Source organism: Zingiber officinale, chromosome 8B (genome assembly GCF_018446385.1).
Source record: "Zingiber officinale cultivar Zhangliang chromosome 8B, Zo_v1.1, whole genome shotgun sequence".
Lineage (NCBI taxonomy): Eukaryota > Viridiplantae > Streptophyta > Magnoliopsida > Zingiberales > Zingiberaceae > Zingiber > Zingiber officinale.
In genome coordinates this window covers 42583818-42606734 of record NC_056001.1, presented here as the reverse complement: position 1 = coordinate 42606734, position 22917 = coordinate 42583818, and the positions used below count along the sequence as shown (strand labels likewise).

General features: G+C 41.4%; 1 protein-coding gene across 1 annotated transcript; it reads left to right on the top strand.

Moving 5' to 3' along the window:
* The first annotated feature begins 12325 nt into the window (after window positions 1-12325).
* On the top strand, window positions 12326-15367 carry LOC122013437 (probable receptor-like protein kinase At4g39110). Its single transcript, XM_042569724.1, has 2 exons — window positions 12326-13224; window positions 13295-15367. Exons 1-2 carry the CDS (start codon window positions 12604-12606, stop codon window positions 15212-15214), a joined length of 2541 nt encoding a protein of 846 aa, XP_042425658.1. The 5' UTR covers window positions 12326-12603; the 3' UTR covers window positions 15215-15367.
* The last annotated feature ends 7550 nt before the right edge of the window (window positions 15368-22917 follow it).

Genomic DNA, 22917 nt, shown 5'->3' with positions numbered 1-22917 from the left:
GTTATTCACCCCCTCCCCCCAGTTCAACGATTCTACAATTGATATCAGAGCAAGAGCGCTCTGAATTGGTGAAACTACCTTTCATTTTTTCCCTCCAAAATTATTTTTGAAAAATTCATTTTCATTTTTTCACTATTAATCAGTATTGACAAAATATCGCACATAACAAAATTTGAAATAATATTTTTTTTAATATTTTATTATTTTTTCAAAATTAGTGAATTGCTATTTTTATTTTTCTCCCGCACTATTAATCCAAGACCAAGTTTTGGAATATTTGTTATTATTTTTTTTTTGTACGAGATTCCTCTTTAATGGCCCACCAAGAAGGGTATAGCACTGCACACCCTCCCCTCTTCTCTGGTGAAGAGTTCGACTACTGGAAGAGCCGAATGGAGTACCACCTCAAGACGCAAGTCGAGATGTGGATAGTCATCCAAACTGGTCTCGAACTCCCACTCAATGGTGCTGGAAATTTAGTATCATACCAGAACTGGGACATAACCTTGATGAAGAAAATTGAGATCGACGCCAAAGTAACATGCACTCTCCAATGCGCCTTAACTAAAGAAGAATTGAGCCGGGTCGGCCCCTTTAAAAGCGCAAAAGAACTATGGGAGAAGCTGATTGAGCTGCACGAGGGAACCTCAGACACCAAGGTAAGCAAAGATGATTTGATATTAAATAAACTTTACAATATAAAAATGCAGGAGAATGAATCGGCAAGCCAACTTCATGCGCGGATTCAAAATCTCCTTAATGACCTTCACGCAATTGGACAGAAGGTGGAGAATCGCGACATCATCAGGTATGCGCTCAATGTATTTTCGAGGAATACCTTGTAGACATCAATGGTAGATGCTTATAAAGTATCCAAGTATTTTTCTTTAATTAGACTAGACGAGCTTTTTTCTGAATTTGAACTTCATGAACAAAATAATACTACTCGGACCAAGAAAGGTATTGCTTTGATTGTAGGAACAAGCAGAATGCGGGAATCAAAAGCAAAGCGCAGAATCGAACCTGAGTCCGAAGATGAATCAGACTCAGAAGACGACGACGACGAAATTACAACCGAGCTCATAAAATTGGTACGAAAAATGTGCAAAAAGAAGAAGGTAACTCAATTGAACACGAAGGCCAAGTCTAGAGTTACCCGCTATGGCTGCAACCAGAAGAGACACTACAAGCCGGAGTGTCTGAACCAGAAGCAACGAAGAAGGAAGGCCTTGAAAGCAACGTGGTCCGAGTCCTCTGAAGATTCCAACGAAGAACACGAGCAAGCAAGCTTCCTTGCTCTACCAGTACAAGCATACGTTGCCGAAACAAAGTCCGAATCAGAAATCGGAGCTGAATCGAAAATCGAGTCCGAAAGAAGCCACGGATCCGTATCCGTTTCTGAAGGGCCAAACAATAATGTAAGTTCCCTAATTTCTAGTACTAAAATTGATGAATTACAAACTTTAGTTTCATATTTGTTAAGAAAGTTGGCAAAATCTAACCTCCGAGTCAAGTCACTCTAAAAGGAGGTAACAATCCTTAAGGAGGAGACTAACCTAAGTCCTTTGACTGAGCTAGTTCAAAATGGAAGTTCAACCCAAGTCCAACAACTTGAGAAAGAAAATTCCATTTTGAAAACTCAAGTTAAAGGACTTAAGTATACGTTAGAACGATTCATTATGGGTTCACTACAAGAAAATTGAGATTCTACAACACTTAAACGACAACGCTTTTTATAAAAAGCATTGTCTATTTTTTTTTGACAACGCTTTTAGTGAAAAGCGTTGTCTATTTCATTATTTTCTTATTAATAGACAACGCTTTTCTAAAAATCGTTGTCTATTAGTGATTTTTACGGGTCAAAGACAATGCTTCGTAAAAAGCGTTGTCTATTAGACTTTTTTTTAGTGTCTACGACAACGTTTTTTAAAAAGTGTTGTCTATTGTTAAGTTCTCATCTAAATCTTGATTAATACAAACCGTTGGATCTAAGTAAGGAGTAGAAAACCCGAACCCTTCTCCCAACTCCTATCTTCCGATCGTTTTTGATCCCGAACCCTTCTCCCAACTCCTCATCTCACGCGGCCTTCTCCATCCAACTCCTCTCCGGCAAACCCCTCTCTGGCGAACCCCTCTCCGCGAACCACTCCTCCGAACTCCTCTACGTCAAGACCACACCTTCGTCAAGCGACAGATCCCGGTGCTAAGGCGATCAACCACGACAGATCGACCCATCTCTTCGCCTCCTTCGCCCCCGACGTTGAGGAGGTGACTGGTATAAGGAGGACAAGATGAGCGTGAGTCCAGTGCCGGCCTTGGACACCCATGGCAACCTGGACGAGCAGATCGCGCAGCTCATGCAGTGCAAGCTGCTCGCTGAACAGGAGGTTACATCTCGCCCTTTCCCTCGCTTATTTTGGTCCGATCGCTCCTTCGATTTATTCCTTCTCTGGTCAGGATGTTTGTTTTGGGGGTTTTCTGCTCGATTCATGCGTATTCTTTACAGATCTGAGGTTGAGTGGGTGTTTAGCAATTTACAGATCTACGATGCTGTTATGGCGTGTAGTTTGGCTGAGATGTTTGTTTCTAGTGATTACTGGGATCTATATATGTAAAATGGTAGATATTGGCGTTAGATCTATTTTAATCTTTAGTCGATCTTTCTTCGTAACGAATTGGTTCGGTTGTAGGTCTTTGATCCGGTTCCGTGGATTGTTCCACATATCCTATGATGCAAGCTTTAAACAATGGAGTTTGTAGAGAAATTTGAGCTCTTCCCAGACTTGAAACTGCTAAAGTAGAACTGGTCAGTCCATATTTCATTCATGGACTGTAATGATTTTCTTTGTTGGACTATGGGATGGGTTAGTGTTGCTTGTTAATGAATAATCTGATGATTTATTTATCCGATGTGACTTAATTATTTCTCCTTGATACAATTATAAATGCTTTAATTTGTTAGAGATGATGGGAAATAGTTTATCTGATCAGCATGTCATTCAGAATTCAGTTTTTGATTGAGCTGATTTTTCTTGTAAGTTATATAGAAAAAATATTCGTAGAGGTTTCTATTGTATCTTTTCATAAGCCTCTGGAAATTTATGAAATATTACTCAAGTTATAGGAGGACACCTCTAGTTACATGCATTAACTGTTTGTTCTATTAACAAGGAATAGAGGTAAATGCTTCTATTCCCTTCTTGTGTCTTGCTAATTGCTAAAAGTTCACAATGAGTTCACATTGTTAAGACATTAGCTTTTGCAGTCCAATGATTGTTTAGTGTTCTTTTTTTCCCTATGAAAATAATATTTGGAATTTCTTGCAGTTTATCATTATGAATTAATAACTATATTTATAAGTTTTTAAATAAAATTTCAGGTTAGGGTGCTTTGCGAAAAAGCTAAGGAGGTTTTAATGGAAGAAAGCAATGTTTAGGTAGACATTACTTCTTTTAAGCAAGTTATTCAATCGTTAAGGCCCTTGTTAAAGTATAACGCTGTTGAATTTCCTTGAAGTTGTTCACTCGCATGCTGGCCATGATCATTCTCTATTAAAATTAGAAAGGAATGTAAACAACACAAACCTCAACTGATGTCTCATAAGAAGTTCTTATAGAACTTCATTGGTTGTAGGCATAGAAGCTTACTATAGATCTGTATTATTGAACTTCAGAATATTTACTTGTATTACAAGATATATACTTCATGTAAATATGAAATAAAAAACACAGATGCAATCAGATTAATCAAGTTGGACTCAATCAATATTGAATCCCCAAGGATCAAATACATTACCTTGATAGACCTTATTGAGGCTATGATCCAGGAGGAGCAAAAAGATGATTTTTATCATTAAATTGATTTGTTTGATGCTTGATTTACTGCTCTTATTATATATGCTTAGACTAGTGTAGATAAGGACTTAGACTTGATTTACACTTGACTAATTAGACCTAGGATTTTCAGGAAGAAAATTAAATATTAAATTTCTTTAAAAAGTCTTGTCTAGAAGTGATTGATGATCCAATACTCAAGAAGGTCTAGTACCTCGTCATAGCTTGAAAGCCAATTATTGAAATAAATATTTAATTGGCTAACTGTTAAACCTTGATCTAACTCAAATGTTGATCAATCCTTAGATTTGAATTTAAGATTAAATTAATCATCTCACAAAACTATCAAGGTTCCCTGATTGAAAATTTAGAAAAGGGTGAGATGGATCTTGGTTTAAAATATAAAGTAGTTAACCAATATCAAATTAATTAAAATTAATTCAATTAAGTTAACTTAATTAATTTCAAAATCTTAATTTCAAATTCTAATTAATTTCAAAATCTTAATTAATCTTAATTTCAAAATATTATTTATAAAATCATAATTAATTTCAAAATCATAATTATTTACAAAATCATAATTAATTTTAAAATCAAATCATAATTAATTTTAAAATTATAATTATTTTCAAAATCACAATTAATTTACAAAATCATAATTAATTTTAAAATTATAATTATTTTCAAAATCACAATTAATTTACAAAATCATAATTAATTTTAAAATCATAATTAATTTTAAAATCATAATTAATTTACAAAATCATAATTAATTTTAAAATCATAATTAATTTTAAAATCTTACTTAATTTCATACTGAATTTCAAAATCAGAATTAATCTCAAAATTTAATTAATTTTAAAATCATAATGAATTTCAAAAATTTTAATTATTTGATTATTAATTTTTAAATCATAATTAAATGTCAAATTATTAATTCTTAGATTTTTAAAATCTTAATTATTTTCAAATGATAATTAATTTTTAAATCATAATTAATATGTAAGTTTATAATTTCAAACTTAATTAATTTTTAATAATTTTTAAAATCTTCAAAATTTTAATTATTGTCAAATGTTTAAATCTAATTAAACTTATATTTTAAAATTTGAAATTCAAACTTAAATATTTTGAAATTCAAAATTCAAATTTAACTTTTTTTTTTTTTTTTTTGAAATAGTCTTCAATATCATCGTAGATAAACTCAACTTCAAGATTAACTTAACTCTATCTCGTACAAACTCATAAAGCTGAATATGTTTAATAACCTAAAATGGGTGAGATGGAAAATCAGGAAAATAAATAATAACTTTTATGTTTTTGTTTTACATGCTTGAACTCTAGGATTCCCAAACTAAAATCACTTAATTAAATTTTTAGCATTAATTAAGGGGGAGTGAAATGAATGTTAAGGTATTAATTTTGAGCTATGATATTCATCTAGAAAATTCATCTAGAAAATTCTTAAGGATAGACACATAAAGATGGGACCCACCATTTCACTTTTTGTGGGTTCCATCATTTATGTGTCTATCCTTAAGAATTTTCTAGATGAATATCATTTCTCATTAATTTTTGTTTTATTAAAGCATTGTTTTTCAAGACTTCAAAATTTTTTTAAAAAAAGGAAAGTTAAGTTTTCTTATTTAACTATTTTTGAAAATAAACCTTATTTGGAAAAGTAAGTTCAAATATTTCTGAATAAGTTTTTGAAAAAAGGATTTTTTTTTTGTTGGTGCAATTGGCGCTAACGGTCTAACTCAGCTTTTGATGAATGACAAAGTAGGTTAAGTTAGGTTTGTTGTAATCTAATACTTTGACTGAGTGTACAGGAGAAGTCCAGCTAGGTCAACGGGTCGACCAGATAGCTGGTGTGAAGTACAGATAGGTCGACGGGCTGACCGGATATCTAGCACGAAGCCCAACTAGGTCGACGGGTCGACCGGATAGCTAGTACGAAGCCCAGCTAGGTCGACAGGTTGACCGGATAGCTGGCATGAAGTTCAGACAGGTCGACGGATTGACCGGATGTTTGGCAGGTAAGTTAAGGTAAGTCACTAGAGGGGAGTGACTTGGTGAGGATGCATTCCCAGTTAGGGAATCTAACTTAGAACCATTTTGGGAATCAAAGTTGAGATCGTGACTAGATTCTGGTCTCGGTGAGACGGAATTTAATTACTACTCTAATTGACTATAATTGTGCTAACACTTTATTTTGTAAGGTAGTATAATTTGTATTTGCCCCGGACTATCATTTTCTTACAGGAAAAAGATTTGCTGGAAAATGGTGGTCCGGGCCTACGTCACAATCCCGGCGCCCAGAGCTTCCTATATAAGGAGGCCACCACCTGGAGCAAAATACAACAACTTCTGCTACGACTTCTTTATTGCGCTCTACTCCTGCGACACTGCGAGGCTTCTCCGACCAACCTGCGACTCATTTCCTTTTTCTTGTTGTCGGTATTAGTTTAATAATTTATGTACTTATTTTGTAATCATTTTTGCGAATTATTAGTAATTACCCAACGAAAGCACTGACGAATGTGAGCCTTGGAGTAAGAGTCGACGAAGGCTCCGAACCAAGTAAAATTGGTTGTGTTAGCATTGCCCTTACTTTCCTTATTTTCGCTGCGTACTTGAATTGATTTTTGAATTCTTAAAAATAACTATTCACCCCCTATAGCGAACTCTACGATCCAACAAGTGGTATCAGAACAGGTACTGTTCTGAATTGGTGCAACCATCAATTGAGCAAGGGGGTTCTTTTTAAAAGAAAAATAGATATCGTTTGTGTTTAAAAAATATTTTTTGAAGTTAGTGAAATACTATATTTTTTCTCTAGCACTACTAATAGAAGACCAAGTCTTGGCACCTCTTTTTAGTTTTTTTATCATCAGTGTTTAATGTCTCAAGTCGAAGGACGAAACATTCACGAACCACCTCTATATGAGATGTACAAGATACATGAATTCAATCTATAGAGGATGTAGATGGAAACTTTTATCCTCATGAACGACTTCGATGGTGGCATGGTACTGAGAAGATCAACACAAAACTTGGAAGCAAACCAAAAGGTAATAAAGTTAGTTTCAGATTTATTACCTAACAAAGTTACTTGCAGGATAAAAAAGGTCAAGGATGCCCACGAGTTTTGGACCTGCCTGACCAACCTTCACGAGGAGCCATTGCAGTTAGACGATTAGGTCAAAATCAAATTCAAACTCGAGTCAAATTCAATGGAAGAGTCTACCGAATTAGGGATGCGCTTAAGGTTAGTATAATTTACAAAAACACCCCTATCAGTAGTAGTTTAGATCATCTACATGCTAATATAGATAATTATGAAATTATCCCTAGTATGCTGCATGACTATCTAGATTTTGATCAAGTCAATCAAGACTTTGATCAAATTGACATCAACTGTGACTTAGTCAAATAAAACATTGACAAATCAATTCAGACACATTAATTAATTCAAATATTAAAATAAATTAGAATTTAAAAATTAAAAAAATGAGAAAATAGGTTTAGATAAAATTAATAAATACTTTAATAAAATATTTAATAATCTATACAATATCAATTTAGAAAATTCTATCCAAAACCAAGATAATTTAATTAACAAAAGATTAAATTTTAAAGATAAGAATATAAACTTAAAAGACAAAGAAAATATAAAGATAAATTCAAACATTTCAATAAAACCAAAATCGAATTTAATAAATTCAAAATTAAATATTAAAAAAAATTCAAAATTAATCGTTAATAAAAAATTAAGAGATAAACCTTTAAAGAATTATAATTCGTGTAATCAATTCAAATTTTAAAACTAATAAAAACTTAAACACTATAAATCTTAACTTAATAAAATTAAAATTGAAAGAAAATTTAAATATTAAATACACTCCTAAATACACTCTTTAAAGAAGAAAATTTTGATCAATTTAATTAATTAAAAATTAAAAACTTAAATTTAAATAATTATAAGGAAAATCAATAATTTAAGGGGAGACTCCAAACTAATTAGCACCACAAAAAATAACCTACCCGACAGGGTAATTAGGATTAACTTAAAAAGGGACAAAGTTTAACTTGACCTACGGTATTGGTGAAGTTTTGGATGATAGTAGATTAGGGAAGCTCAGTATATGCATGTCTACGAAGATATGACTTCGACCTGGTGCATTTGGCTGAATGGAACTAACTGAAGCTACTCCTTACGGATCCTAACTAGTTAGACCAAAGTTTTGTACTAAGTTCAGTGGAAGAGACTATTTGAAAAACCTCGAAGACATGGTTACTCTAATGATGTACAGGTGACTCACCATAGCCCAGAAGTTTATCCAAAGAATGTCTTTTTATTGAGCCCAAAGCTAAACCTGAATCTAACACAAAGTTAAATCAAACCCTGAAATTGAACTTTGTTGGTACCGAAATATAGCTAGAGGGGGGGGGGGGGGGGGGAATAGCTCATCGCATGCTCGTGGTCGGCGTTGCTTGTTTCTTCAAAGATGTGCAGCGGAAATATACAAGAAACAACACACACAATGCTAACAAGTAGATTTACTTGGTATCCACCTCACAAGAGGTGACTAGTCCAAGGATCCACGCACGCACACACACACCTCCACTAATAAACACTCCTTTTCGGTAACTACCGAAGGCGGTGAAGCCCTGCAAGACTCTCAATATAGAAAGAAAGGAAAGGGAACAAAAGTATAAGCAAAGCTTACAATGAATACAAGAAACCCTAACTCTAGCTTTCTTCTTCTTGCTTTTGATCCGCCTCTTGACTTGGAAGAGCCTCCAAGAACCTTCAAGAACTGGTGATCTGGAGCTTAGAGAGAACTGTGGAGTTGCTGTCGAGGATCTGAGATAAATCGGTGAAGTTCTACCGAAGGAATCGAACGCCTGCAGCTAAATACGACGCCAACGGTCGGATCCTGATCGTTTGGAACGCTCCCAATCGATCGGGGAGGCTTTGGATCGATCGACTGATCGATCCAGAGCGCCTCTGTGCTCTGCGGGAAATGCCTGGATTGATCGGCTGATCGATCCGGCCTTTATTGCGTACAAACGCGCCACCCCAATTGATCCACTGATCGATTGGGGTCTCTGGATCGATCGACCGATCGATCCAGAAACGTTCTGTGCGCTCTGCGACTTGCCCACTCGAGGCTTGTCGCAGGGACCTTCCCAATCGATCGGCCGATCGATTGGGCATCAGCCAATCGATCGGCTGATCGATCCAGACATTGATTTTTGCCCAAAACCAAGTCTCAAGCCCCCAAACCAACATCCGGTCAATCTATGACCTGTTGGTTCATAAGACCTAGCATTCGGTCACCCTTGACCAGCTAGGACTCTCTCACCAAGTGTCTGGTCAATCCCTTTGACCCACTTGGACTTTTCTCCTCTTGCCAAGTATCCGGTCAATTCCTTTGACCTACTTGGACTTTTCTTCCTCGTGCCAAGTATCCGGTCAATGCCTTTGACCTACTTGGACTTTCACCAGATGTCTGGTCAACCTTGACCCATCTGGATTTCCCCGTGCCGGGCTTCACTCACCAGGACTTCCCTTCTGCCTAGCTTCACTCACTAGGACTTCCTTTTTGCCTCGCTTCACTCACTAGGACTTCTCTTCTGCCTGACTTCACTCACCAGGTCTTTCACCTAGCTTCACTCACTAGGATTTCTCTTCTGCCTGACTTCACTCACCAGGTCTTTCACCTATCTTCACTCACTAGGATTTCTCTTCTGTCTGGCTTCACTCACCAGGTCTTTCACTTAGCTTCACTCACTAGGATTTCTCTTCTGCCTAACATCCCAGTTAGGACTTCCCAGTCAAGTATCTGGTCAACCTTGACCTGCTTGACTCTTCTTCAACCTACCTGATTAGACCCTGATCAGAGGGAAATTGCACCAAATAATTTTCCCAAATGAACAACTGCACCTGCACTCGTCCATATCATCGAAGTCTTGTATTGTCAAACATCGAAACTCAAACCAAGACACAAGCTTGTTCAACCAGGTCAACCTTGACCTGAGGGATATTGCACCAACAAACTTAACTCATCTCACAAAAATTATAGGATTCTTAGATTCAAAATATAAATTGGGTGAGATGACTAAGGATTTTAAAATTAAATTAAACTAAATTAAATTAATAATAAATTACATTAAAATTAAATTAATTTAAATTAAATTAAATTTAAATTTAAATTAAATTAAATTAAACTAAAAATTAAATTAAATAAAATAAAAATTAAATTAAACTAAACTTGAATTAAATTTAATTTAAATTTAAATTAAGTAAAAATTTAAATTAAATTAAATTAAATTTAAATTAAATTTAAATTACATTAAAATTAAAAAAAATAAATTAAATTAAATTAAATTTGAATTAAATTAAAATTAAAATTAAATAAAAATTAAAATTTAAATTTAAATTAATTTACATTAAAATTAAATTAAATTAAAATTTAAAATAAAATAAAATAAAATAAAATAAAACTAAAATAAAAAAATAAAATTTAAATTAAATTAAATTAACATTAAAATTAAATTAAATTAAAATGAAAATTAAAATAAATTAAATTAAAATGAAAATTAAATTAAAATTAAATTAAATTAAATTAAATTAGATTAGATTAGATTAGATTAAATTGAATTAAATTAAAATTAAATTAAATTAAATTAAATTAAATTAAATTAAAATTAAATTAGATTAAAAATAAAATTAAATTAAAAATAAATTAAATTAAAATTAAAATTAAAATTAAATTAACTTTAAAATTAAATAAAAATAAAAATAAAAATTAAGATGACATTAAATTAAATTAAATTAAATTAAATTTAAATTATAAATTAAACTAAATTAAAATAAAATTAAAATTAAATTAATATTAACATTAAAATTAAATTCAAATTAAATTAAAAAGGAATTAAAATTAAATTACCATTAAAATTAAATTAAATCAAATTAAAATTAGTTTAAATTAAATTAAATTTAGATTTAAATATAATTTTTATTTAAATTTAAATTAAATTTACATTAAAATTAAAATTAAAATTAAATTAAATTTAACCCCTGGTACTAGCTGTGGTTGAAAGGTGAAAAAAATCTTAGGGAGTGGTAATCCTAGGTCATAGGGGGCGGTAACTTTAGGTGGAAAGTCTTGACGGGTCGAGTGCTTCGGATAAAATCCTAGAGTCGAGGATTCTGTGTTAAAATCATGGTGGTCTCGGACCGGGTGGAAGTTTGGGTGTGTCGTGGAGTGGACATTCAACATTAAGACCGAAAGTCTCGGGTGCTAAGCAAAAGTCCAGTCGGTCTGGAGGACCGGTCTGACAAAAGGTAAACTCTCTTGAGAGGGGTAGGTGAGGACGCGTTCTCCGAAGAGGGAACAATAAGCGTCAGTTCGATCTAGAGTTTTGACGAAACTCAAAGTCAGAATCGGACAGTTAGAGGCTACCAAATTTTATATTATATTATTGTTTATTGCCTGGACTAACTTTATTTTACAGAAAATAAATGGCTGGAAAAAGCGGATCCGGGCGCCTGGAGCTAGTTCGGGCGCCCAGAGCTAGTCCGAGCGCCTGGAGTTGGTCCAAGTGTTCGGAGTCGATCCGGCCGCCCGAAACCCAAAAACTGTCAACAAGATGATGTGGAGTGCATTGATTGGCCGAGCCATGTGGTTCAGGCACCTGGAATAGCCTATAAAAGCAAGCTTTGACCAGGAGCTTCACAACAACATTCAGAATGACTTTTGCTCTTGTGAACTGATCAGAAAATACCTCCTCGACGCCCTAACGCTTCTCTGACGACCTAGAACAAGAATCTTCAGATATGTACTTGTTGGTATTCTTTATTTTACCGTTGTTTTAATATTGTAAGTTCACTCTTATACTTATTTGGAACTGATAGTGGATTGTCCATCGAAAGCACTCTCACATACAGGCCTTAGAATAGGAGTCGCCACATATTCCGAACCAAGTAACTCTTGATGTTTATGATTATTTTATTATGTCTTTATTCTATTACCTATCTCTGAGTTTTATTTTAAAACAAGTGTTATTCACCTTTCCTTTAACGCAAGGATTCTAAGTATATTTGAAATATCCCTCTAAACTATCCCTACCTTTAATCAAATTTGACTAAAATTGACCACTTTTGAGCAGCTTTAGATTAATTAATTTTAAAATCATAAAAAATATTTTTTTAAAAAAAATATTAAAATAAAATATCACTCATATTTCACCGAACAGAAGGATGGTTTTAGTCAAGTCGGACTAAGTCAAAGCAATGTCTATTATTATTTATAAATAATTTATGAATCCTAATCCCTTTAAAGTAATTTTAATTAAAATTACACTATTTTAGATGATTATGATTATTATTTTTTAGAAATTTAAAGTCAAATGACTGAAATGAAAGAGATTTGGCATTGGTAAAATTGAGGATGAGAATAGAAATAGGAGGCTCCCTCTCCGGTTTCTAATCGACAACCGACCAGGCTTCCATCGTTCCATAAATAGCATCATCCTCCACGGCCCATCAAAATCGAGCTCGTTCATGGAGGAAATGGCACCATAACAACGATTATATCCGCCTCTTCCTCCTCCTCTTCCTCTTCCTTTTTCCTTTTCCTTCTTCTTCTTCTGCCTGATCTCGGAAGGGATCGGAGAGAGAAAGAGAAAGAGAAAGAGAAAGAGAGAGGAAAATCGATAGACAGAAAGAAAAAAGTAACAAACAAACAAACAAAGATCGATGAATTGCTTCTTCGGGCTCCTCTGGGTCATCGCCTCGGCGATGTCGATGGCCGCCGATGCGGCAACGTTCGCCCCCGTCGACAATTTTCTGTTGGACTGCGGCGCCGCTTCCGTCGCCGCGATGCCGGACGGTCGCGTGTTCAAGACCGATTCGCAATCGGCCCAGTTTCTCTCTGCCAGCGACGACGTCCGCGCCTCCGCCGCCTCTGTCTCCGGCGGCGTCCCCTCTCCGCTTTACCTGTCCGCCAGGATCTTCAGAGATGAAGCCACCTACGGCTTCACCCTCGCCCGCCCCGGCTGGCATTGGATTCGCCTCCACTTCTTCCCTCTCGAAAACCCTAGCTTCAACCTCAGCGAGGCGGTCTTCTCCGTCTCCACCGAAGAACTGGTTCTGCTCCACAGCTTCTCCGTCGGCGATCCCACAGAGTGGGTCCTCAAGGAGTACCTTGTCAACGCCACGGACCCGCGTCTAACCCTTCACTTCTCGCCTCTTCGTAACTCCGTCGCCTTCGTCAATGGCATCGAGGTCGTTTCCGCTCCGGACGCGCTCCTCCCCAACTCTGCCTCCGCCATTGCGCCCGTCGGAGCGACCGTGGATCTCTCTCTCCAAGCCTTTCAGGTAGAGCGTTATGTTGATTGTGAAATCGGCGGTGAAGTTGTGTCTGATTGTTTGTTGGTTGCATTTGCAGGTGGCGTACCGGATCAACGTCGGCGGGCCGCTCATCACCTCCGCCAACGACACCCTCGGACGCTCCTGGCAGCCTGACGCGTCCTTTCTCCAGTCGCCTACCGGGAAGAACGTCTCCGTCTCCCCGGGGATCATCAAGTACCCGGAAGGCGTCACGCCGCTCATCGCGCCCAACTCAGTCTACGCCACCGCCGTCGAAATGGCGGATGCGGAAGTGGCCAACGCCAATTTCAACGTGACGTGGCGCTTCTCCGTCGACCCCAGCTTCGCCTACCTCCTCCGGCTCCACTTCTGCGACATCGTCAGCAAGTCCCTCAACGACCTCTACTTCAATGTCTACGTCAACAGCCAGATGGCCATCTCCGGCCTCGACCTCTCCACCCTCACCGGCGAGCTCGCTTCCCCTTACTACAAAGACATCGTACTCAATGCCTCCGTGGCGGCGGACCAGATCACAGTCCAAATCGGCCCGATGAAGGAACCCGCCGGCCGAGTCGACGCGCTGCTCAACGGCGTGGAGATTTTGAAGTTGAGTAACTCGGTGGGGAGCCTCGACGGCGAGTTCGGAGTCGACGGGTCCAAAGCCGACGACGGAGGCGGCGGCACGAAGAGCACGGTGGTGGCGGTGGGATTCGCGATGATGTTCGGCGCGTTCGTCGGCCTCGGCGCGATGGTGGTGAAGTGGCGGAAGCGGCCGCAGGATTGGGAGAGACGTGGCAGCTTCTCGTCGTGGCTCCTGCCGGTGCACACCGGGAACACGAGCTTCACGGCGAGCAAAGGTTACGGCTACGGGTACAGCACGCACAAGAGCAGCGCCTTCACCTTCTCCTCCACCATGGGGATGGGCCTCGGCCGCTACCTCTCCCTGGCGGAGCTCCAAACAGCAACTAAGAACTTCGACAACAACGCGGTCATCGGCGTCGGTGGCTTCGGGAACGTGTACATCGGCGAGCTTGAGGACGGCACGAAGGTGGCGGTGAAGCGCGGAAACCCGCAGTCGGAGCAGGGGATCAACGAGTTCCAAACGGAGATCCAAATGCTGTCCAAGCTCCGGCACCGGCACTTGGTCTCGCTCATCGGCTACTGCGACGAGAACTCGGAGATGATCCTGGTGTACGAATACATGGCCAACGGGCCCTTCAGGGACCATCTCTACGGCAATGGCCTGCCTCCCCTGTCTTGGAAACAGAGGTTGGAGATCTGCATCGGGGCCGCACGTGGGCTGCACTACCTCCACACCGGCACGGCGCAGGGGATCATCCACCGGGACGTGAAGACCACCAACATCCTCCTAGACGACGCTTTCGTGGCCAAGGTGTCGGACTTCGGGTTGTCGAAGGACGCGCCGGGGATGAACCAGACGCACGTCAGCACGGCGGTGAAGGGCAGCTTCGGGTACCTCGACCCGGAGTACTTCCGGTGCCAGCAGCTGACGGACAAGTCGGACGTGTACTCGTTCGGGGTGGTGCTGCTGGAGGCGCTCTGCGCGCGGCCGGCACTAGACCCCATGCTGCCGCGGGAGCAGGTCAACCTGGCGGAGTGGGCGCTGCAGTGGAAGCGGAAGGGGCTGATTGAAAAAATCATCGACTCCAACATCGCCGGAACCATCAACGAGGACTCGCTCAACAAGTTCGTGGAGGCAGCGGAGAAGTGCCTAGAGAATTACGGCGTCGACCGGCCGTCCATGGGAGACGTGCTCTGGAACCTGGAATACTCGCTCCAGATGCAGGAGGCGAACCCTCCGGAGGCTGCCGTGCAGAAGCAGCAGGCGGCGCCGCCACCGAGGGAGGATAAGGAGGCGTCCGGCACGAGCGCGACCCCGGCGATGGCGGCGCCGAGCACCAACCAGTCTTTCGAGAACTCGAGCACGGCCATGGCGAACGAGCTGTTCGAACAGTTCGCCGGAATGAAAGGAAGGTGAGGGAGTGTGACGTCGACATCACCTGCTTGTCACGACCTAAAAATTTGGTCTATTTTTTTTGGGTTTCTTTTATGGTCGGTCTTAGTCTTGATCAAGTCAATCACATTGCACAAAAATGATATATTCCGTGTTTATGAAAAAACAGAAAAAGAAAACATACAACAACAACACAGAGACAATAGTAATTTTGATCCATTTAATCGATCAAAATTTTCACATGATTTGATCGATCAAATCACTTTGGTGCAATGGCTTGAATCAAATTGTTGTTCTAGTTATTCTAATTGATCACAAGACAACACCTATAGAAAGTATAGGTTAAACTGAAGCAAATGGCCGTCTCAAATTTTGCAAATCATAAAAGGGCATTTTTAATAATAATAATAATAATAATAATAATAAGAAAGACATCCTATTTTTAATGTTGCTGTAGCAACTATAATTAATTATTACAATGTATAGTAACATTTTAGTCATTTTTATAATGGTATAATAACTATTTAGTAGTTTTTATTAAAATAATTTTGATTATGATGCGGTGGTAAGAAAAGTCTTTCTAGCACGAGTCAATTGCACATTGAAGAAAAGTCAAAGAAGTCAACACGTAAGGATAAGTAAGGTATAGTGTGGGTGCCTCGGTCGATCGGAGGGATTACTGTCCGATCGACTAAACGGTCGGCAGCGAATACTCTAATTAATCGACCCACCGAATGGGCCAGGAGTCCGTGCTGAACAGGCTTGTTATACGAGTCGATCGGGGCGTCCGATCGGCTCTGAGTATGACGTTGGCATTGTACTCATAAACAGATCGTCCGACCGGTGCAAGGAATAACACTACACAGGAGGAAAAGACAATTAATAAGGGGAAGAAAAAATAAAGGGGAACACGAATCTGTTAATAAATGTGTAGAAGACAAGATAAAGATGCCTTTGGTTTGTCATTAAACCACACCATTAAATAAGGAAAGACGAAAAGTCATCCAGAAAGATATAAAAATGATCTACAAGTATGAGGAACAGGCAAGAAAAATATTTCTGAGTTCTACGATTCTCTGCCTTCTTACTCTCTTTCTCTATTCTAACTTGATCGTCGGAGGGCCAAACCCCTTACCGGTCTTGGTTTTGTTTTGCAGGATCATCAAAGTCTTCTTCCCGTCAGTGGCCACTCTATTCCGGGCTTTCCAGGTTCCTTCATTCGGATATGATCAATTTGGCGCCGTCTGTGGGAACGTTGTCTGTATCCGAATAAGAAGATGGAAGACGTTGGGTGACTCACAATAGTGACATTGACACAAGAGGAACTCGATGCACTAATACAAGCTCGAGCTACAAAAATATTGGAGCAACCGCAATAGGTGATAGACGATAGACCAATGCATGAGCCGCCGCCTCTGCAGCAGGTCGACAAACTGAAAGAAAAAGAGAAGATCGAGCGGATCAATTTTCCGCTCGGGAGCGGAATAGAAGACCGATTGGCTCCTATGAGGACTTTTGCAATGCGCCAATTCCCTTTATCCGAGCGCTGTCATGGGCTCCCCTAGTAGAAAGAGGTCGAACGGATAGAGACCAGAGATCCTCCTCGGATGTGGTGCCCGTACGGGATGAACGAAGGGGAAAAGTGCCCAGGGAAGATAAGTCGCCTGAGCGGGTCAATCAACAATTTTCGGAGGGAATCCTAAGTAACCCCCTACCAAAGCACTATACCCTATTAACGATCGAAGAATATAACGGAAGAACCGACCCCGATGACCACTTGACCAAGTTTGACAATGCGGCCACCCTTCATCAGTACACGGACAAGGTGAAATGCAGAGTCTTCCTTACTACTTTGTCTGGATCGACGCAACGGTGGTTCAAATGGTTGCCGAACAGCTCTATCTATAGCTTCAAGGATTTTCGAGTGGCATTTCTACACCACTTTGCTAGTGCCCGCCACCACTAGAAAACTAGCGTAAATCTATTCTCGCTAAAGTAAGGGCCCCTTGAGACCCTAAGGGCCTATATCTAGCGCTTTAATCAAGTGGCGATTGATATTCCGGCAATCTCTTCAGATGTACTGGTGAACGCCTTCACTCAAGGGCTCACAAAGGGAGAGTTCTTTTGATCACTTATTCGGCGGCCGCGTAAAGACTTTGGGCACCTCCAAAAAAGGCCGATGAGTACATTAATGTGGAAGAAACCCAAGCAGCAAGCAAGAAAAAGACGATCGTCAATGCCACAGTAGCATCCGAGTGACGTCAATTAAGCAGTCATCAACCACCAAAAGGGTTCCGGACAGAAGCCCCTTCACACTAGGAGCCTAAGCCACATGCCGTACAACAAGTGGCGGCCACTTGTCCAGGAAGCAAAAGGCGGGTGCTGATGTTTTGCACCTTCCACCGGTCAACGACGCATAACACTAGGGACTACTACAACCTAACAGATGGCAGGTAAGTTCCGCACGGATACCGCAGACGATCGTCAATTCTCGAATGACGATAAAAGCTCAGGCCTTGGCTGATTTCATCACAGAAGTCCAGAGCGACAATCTAGAAGCAACCTGGAGAATATGTGTTGATGGCTCTTTCACCTGGCAAGGCAATGGGATTCGCATCATGCTCATTTCTACAAGAGAAAACCGGATGTAACTGTCTGTTCGGCTAGATTATCACACCACCAACAACGAAGCCGAGTATGAAACCTTGATAGTCGGCTTGCAAGCAACGCGACATATCGGAGCCACAAGAGTCATCATCCACTTGGACTCCCAGTTGGCCCCCAGCAGCTGTCGAGAATGTTCGAGATTAGCAATCCTCGACTCAAGTTATGTGAAGAAGTCTTCGAGAAATTGAAGGCAAATTTCCAAGAAGTCACTATACAGAAGATCCCTCGATCGGACAATCAAGCAGCAGATGAACTAGCTAAATTAGCTAGTTCATTATCACCGTCCGTGATAAGTCAGCCGATCGAACAGGTTTCCTTAGTAGCGCATATTGACTGGATGGAGGGAGTTGTCTTTCCGAGCGACTGGAGAACACCGCTAATCGATTTTTTTTCGATCGGGTAGTACGTCGACCGACCAGGAAGCAGCGCGTCTATTAAAGAAGATGGTCAGACGGTTCACCTTGGTAGGAGATCAGCTGTAAAAAAAGAGCCTTCTCTAGGCCCTTGCTCAAGTGTGTGGGACTAGAGGATGCAACGTACATCTTGCAAGAAGTTCACCAAGGCTCCTGCGAAAGCCATCCGAGCAGCCGATCACTAGCTTGGAAGATTCTCCTGGCCAGGTACTACTGGCCAACTCTCCAAGAGGATGTCACTCGGATGACAACCGCCCGTCCGCCCTACCAGAAGTGTCACAATCTTTCGCATCGATCGACCAAAGAGATGAAGTCATCTACGGTAGCTTACCCGTTCGACCAGTGAGGTTTGGACATAGTGGGACCGTTTCCCATGACAATGGGTCAGCGAAGGTTCTTGCTCATTACTGTGGACTATTTTTCAAAATGGGTGGAGCCTGAGCCCTTGGCCTAGATAAGTGAGCAGATGGTCATCAAGTTCATCTGGCAGAACATCCTCTATTGATTCGACATCTCTCGTCAGCTCGTCTCGGATAACGAGAGGCAGTTCGTAGGTCAGAAGCTCAGGGAATGATGCGAAGGCTATAACATCCAGCAGACCTTCACCTCAGTCGCATACCCCCAGAGCAACAGTCAGGTGGAGGTTACAAACCGAGAGATCCTTTGAGGTTTACGAACTCGACTCGACCACACAGGGGGTAGCTAGATCGATCATCTCTCAAGTGTCTTGTGGGCACTTTGCACGACTCCAAAGGAGGTTATCGACATAACACCATTCCAGCTGGTGTACGGAGGAGAAGCTATGATTCCTATAGAGGTAGGAGTGGAATTCGATTGGGTACGACTCTATGATAAGGAAAACGACGAGTGAAGATTAATGGAGCTCGACTTGGTGGATAAGACGCTGGATAAAGCAGCTATTCGGCTAATAGCCTATCGACATCAGATGAGGCAGAATTACAACAAGAGGGTGATCCTGAGGTCCTTCAAGGTCTATGATTTGGTGTGAAAGAAAATCAAACCGGTCGGCGACGCTACCAAGCTCGAAGCACCATGGGCGAGACCATACAAGGTTGTGCAGAAACTCCACTCGGGGGCATACTACTTGGATGACGAAAACAGAAAACGGCTCGACTGGTCATGGAGCGCGACTCATCTCCAATCCTATTGGCCCGGATGAGAGGTGCGCAAGCAAACATGAATGTATTTTTTGCATGTATGTGCTGGTTTCAGGACAGACATGAAATAAAAAACAAAGTTCTCCGGATGATTTAGATGATCGGCAAAGATATAAGTCGAGTGATGACCTTAAACCCTTGTCGTCGTCAGCGGTCAAACGGTGACCTTAAACCCATGTCGTCGTCAACGGTCAAACGACGACGTTAAACCCTTGTCGTCATCAGCGGTTGAGCGGTGACCTTAAACCCTTGTCGTCATTAGTAGTCGAGCGGTGACCTTAAATCATTGTCATCATCAGCAGTCGAGCGGCGACCTTAAACCCTTGTCATCATCAACGGTCGAGCGGTGACCTTAAATCCTTGTCGTCATCAGCGGTCGAGCGACGACCTTAAACTTTTGTCATCATCAGCGGTCGAGCGGCAACCTTAAACTCTTGTCACCAATAGTGGTCGAGCGACAACCTTAACCCCTTGTCTCCAATAGTGGTCGAGCGGCAACCTTAAACTCTCACCTACGCTAAACGTTCAAACAAAACGGATCGATCGGCCAAGTAGGTAAACCGCTGTTGATCGAAAACCAGCACGAGGCCGCATGAGTTTACGCGATGCTCGAAAAGCGAGTTACAGAATTAAAATACAAGAAAATAAAGGCTATCCGGACAGACAAAGTATTCATTGAAACTCCAAAAATATTTAGAGGCAACACTCTCAACTAGCTCACTCCAAATAATCTAATACATCGTCAGGCAGCGACGCAGTCAGCTGGTTCCGATTGATGACTTTGCTTGATAGAGCAGTAGGGAGATAGTCGCATTCCCGGAGTTGGCCGAACGTCCCTTTGATCGCTAGGTGGAACAGACGAAGAGCCCGATCGGCGACCTTGTCATTAAAAGCATTCGAGCGAGTGTAGGCTTGTTTCATAAGCTTAAACCTACTCGACTCAGCTACCTGATAAGTCTTTAGGGCCGCTCGGGAGGCCGCCAACTCTTCCTTCAATTTGGTTATCTCCTCATCCTTGACATCAAGCTGGGCCTTTGCTGCATCCCGCTCGGCTAGTCGTCCATCCCGCTCGGCCTGCAGTGTGGTAATAACCTCTTTTAGGTTTTCGGGCAACACCTTGAACTCCTTGTTTTTAATCTCCAAGTCCTCGATAATCCGGAGTTTCTTGGTGTTAGCCAAACTCAGCTTTGTCTCAGAAGAGCTAACCTGTTTCTCTAGTCGAGCTAGTTAGATAGCCTGCTCAGAGTTTTTCTTTTTCTCGGCCTTCAGCTGCTCAGAGCTTGTATCCAGATCGACTCTTAATTGAGCCAGTTCGGCATTCAATTGTTCCAACTGCGCCTGGGAAGCCGATGCCTGGTCGCTCGGAGCACACAGCTTTTTAACTTCCTTCTCGAAAAAGGCAAGTCGCTGGCACATGGCTAAGCTTTCCACCCAATACTACAAAAAAGTGAAGGCATTTATTATGAGCCGAGCGGCAACAATAATAAATATAAAGTGCTTACCCTAGTAGATATCTAGGTATGGCTATTAGCGAGTGTCCTCGGGGGCATGACCGCCGCACGAGCACGAGCGTCGGCCCAGATTTGTGCAAGTGGCCCCCAGATAATTATTTAATGCTCTGGAGCTCGAGACTCAGCGCTTGCAGTGTCGCACCACTCATCCGTGGGCAGGTGGATGACTGCAGTTATGTGGCGTTGGCCACTCGGAACAATTAGGGTCGAGGTTGCCCTACCAGTTGACTGGGACGTTTGCGTCGACCGGATTAACGATTTCTAAATCTTCAGTGGTATAAAGGACATGGGTTGCACAGCGATTGCCCGTTGGGGCAACCCGGATAAGGATGGCGTGCGATCGGACGAAGGCGACGTATGTGTGGAGGCCATAACTTAGTCGGGCACTGGCGTGGAGGTTGCGGCCCACTCGAATGTAGGATGCGGATTGGTCCTCGACGGAGTTTGTGAAGTTGACGCAGTAGAGCGGGCAGTCATCTCCGCTCGACGTCTCTTTCGTCTTATTAATGGCTCCCCAGAAGAAGTCGATTCCGAGCCCTCACCTACGACTATTACCAGAGGATGCTCGGGTGGAGGACTCACTATAATTGTTGCCTGACCGCCAATTGTATGGCTGTCCTCTCCGCTTCCTTGGGCTGCGACCTCCACGCTCTCCTCGAGCGAGTCTTCTAGTGAGCCGATCGGCGGCAGACCACGGAGCTCCAACTCGACTATGGCCGCAACGTTGATCTCAGCGTCTGCGAGCTTGACTTTGCCGACCAGACGAGAGCGCAACATGACTTTGGCTGCGAAAGAAAGGAAGAAATCAGTTAGATTCAAAAATTAAGCCAAGAAAGAGCGTACCTAGGCTGCACGGGAGCCTTGTGTGGATCAGACTCAGACCGAACACGTATAGGACACCCTCCAGCAGCAACTTGTGCATATGATACTTCTGAGCGGCCAAACAGGAAGCTGCGTTGCGTGAAGGTAGTCCGAGTGACTCTTGTATTTCTTAAGCTCTGGAGGATTCGACACCTCTATTTGTCATCTGGTCGGGAAGTCTGGTCGCTCGAGAAAACGAACAAAAAAGTAATATTCCTTCCAATGTTTATTGGAGGATGTCATCTTATCAAAGAAAACAAGCCCCACTCGGGCTTGGAAGAGAAAAGTCCTCGGCTTGGACAACTTGTGATAGTAGAAATAATGGAAGAGCCGAGGAGTAAGGAAAATCCTGTGCAGGCAGAATAGAACAACAATCTCGCACAGCAGCCGAAAGGAGTTCAATACCAATTGATGCAAGGCAAGGAAATACGAAAATATTTACAAACTGCCGTGAAAAAAGGGTGGATCGGGAACCACAGATCGATAGTAAATTGGTCTCGGAAGAAACAAACGAAACCCGGAGGTGGCTAGTTCGCGCGATCAAAAGCTGAAGGAAGACCAATTTGATAGCCAGAGGGAATTTCAAAAACATCTCTTAAACTCTCAACATCGTCTCCATCAAACCTGGACTCAATGGATGTATACCAGAGTCCAGACATGGAGGCGGTAGGCTGGGAAAAGCTTGCCATCAAAGCAATGGCAAGAAATCAAGGAGTTCGATTGAAAGAAACAAAAAACGTCACGGACACTGGACAGATTCGATGGAAGGAAGGTGAAAGCTTACTAGGATTGTCGGAGAAGACACAGGGGGCGGTGGCATTGATGCTCCTTCACGAAAACGAAACCTCAACGAAGAAGAAAACGCCAAGTGTGGAAAATGGCAAAGCAAGCGCGCTTATAAGCCCTGCAGCCGATCGACCTCAGTCGTCTGATCTAGCTTCACAAAAACCTAGATAAAGATCTGATCATTGATTTTGAAACGGCGCACGGCGAATATCCGCCTGTCACATCAAGCGTGAGACGACAATAGTTGACACGTGGCATTCAGTCATCAGACGCATTTAATAAGCTTAATTACAAAAGGTATGGTCTCATGC

Coding starts and splice junctions, on each gene's coding strand:
- LOC122013437 (XM_042569724.1), top strand. CDS start 12,604: ATGAATTGCTTCTTCGGGCTCCTCTGGGTCATCGCCTCGGCGATGTCG. Junction 13,225..13,294: donor TCTCTCTCCAAGCCTTTCAG/GTAGAGCGTTAT, acceptor TTGCATTTGCAG/GTGGCGTACCGGATCAACGT.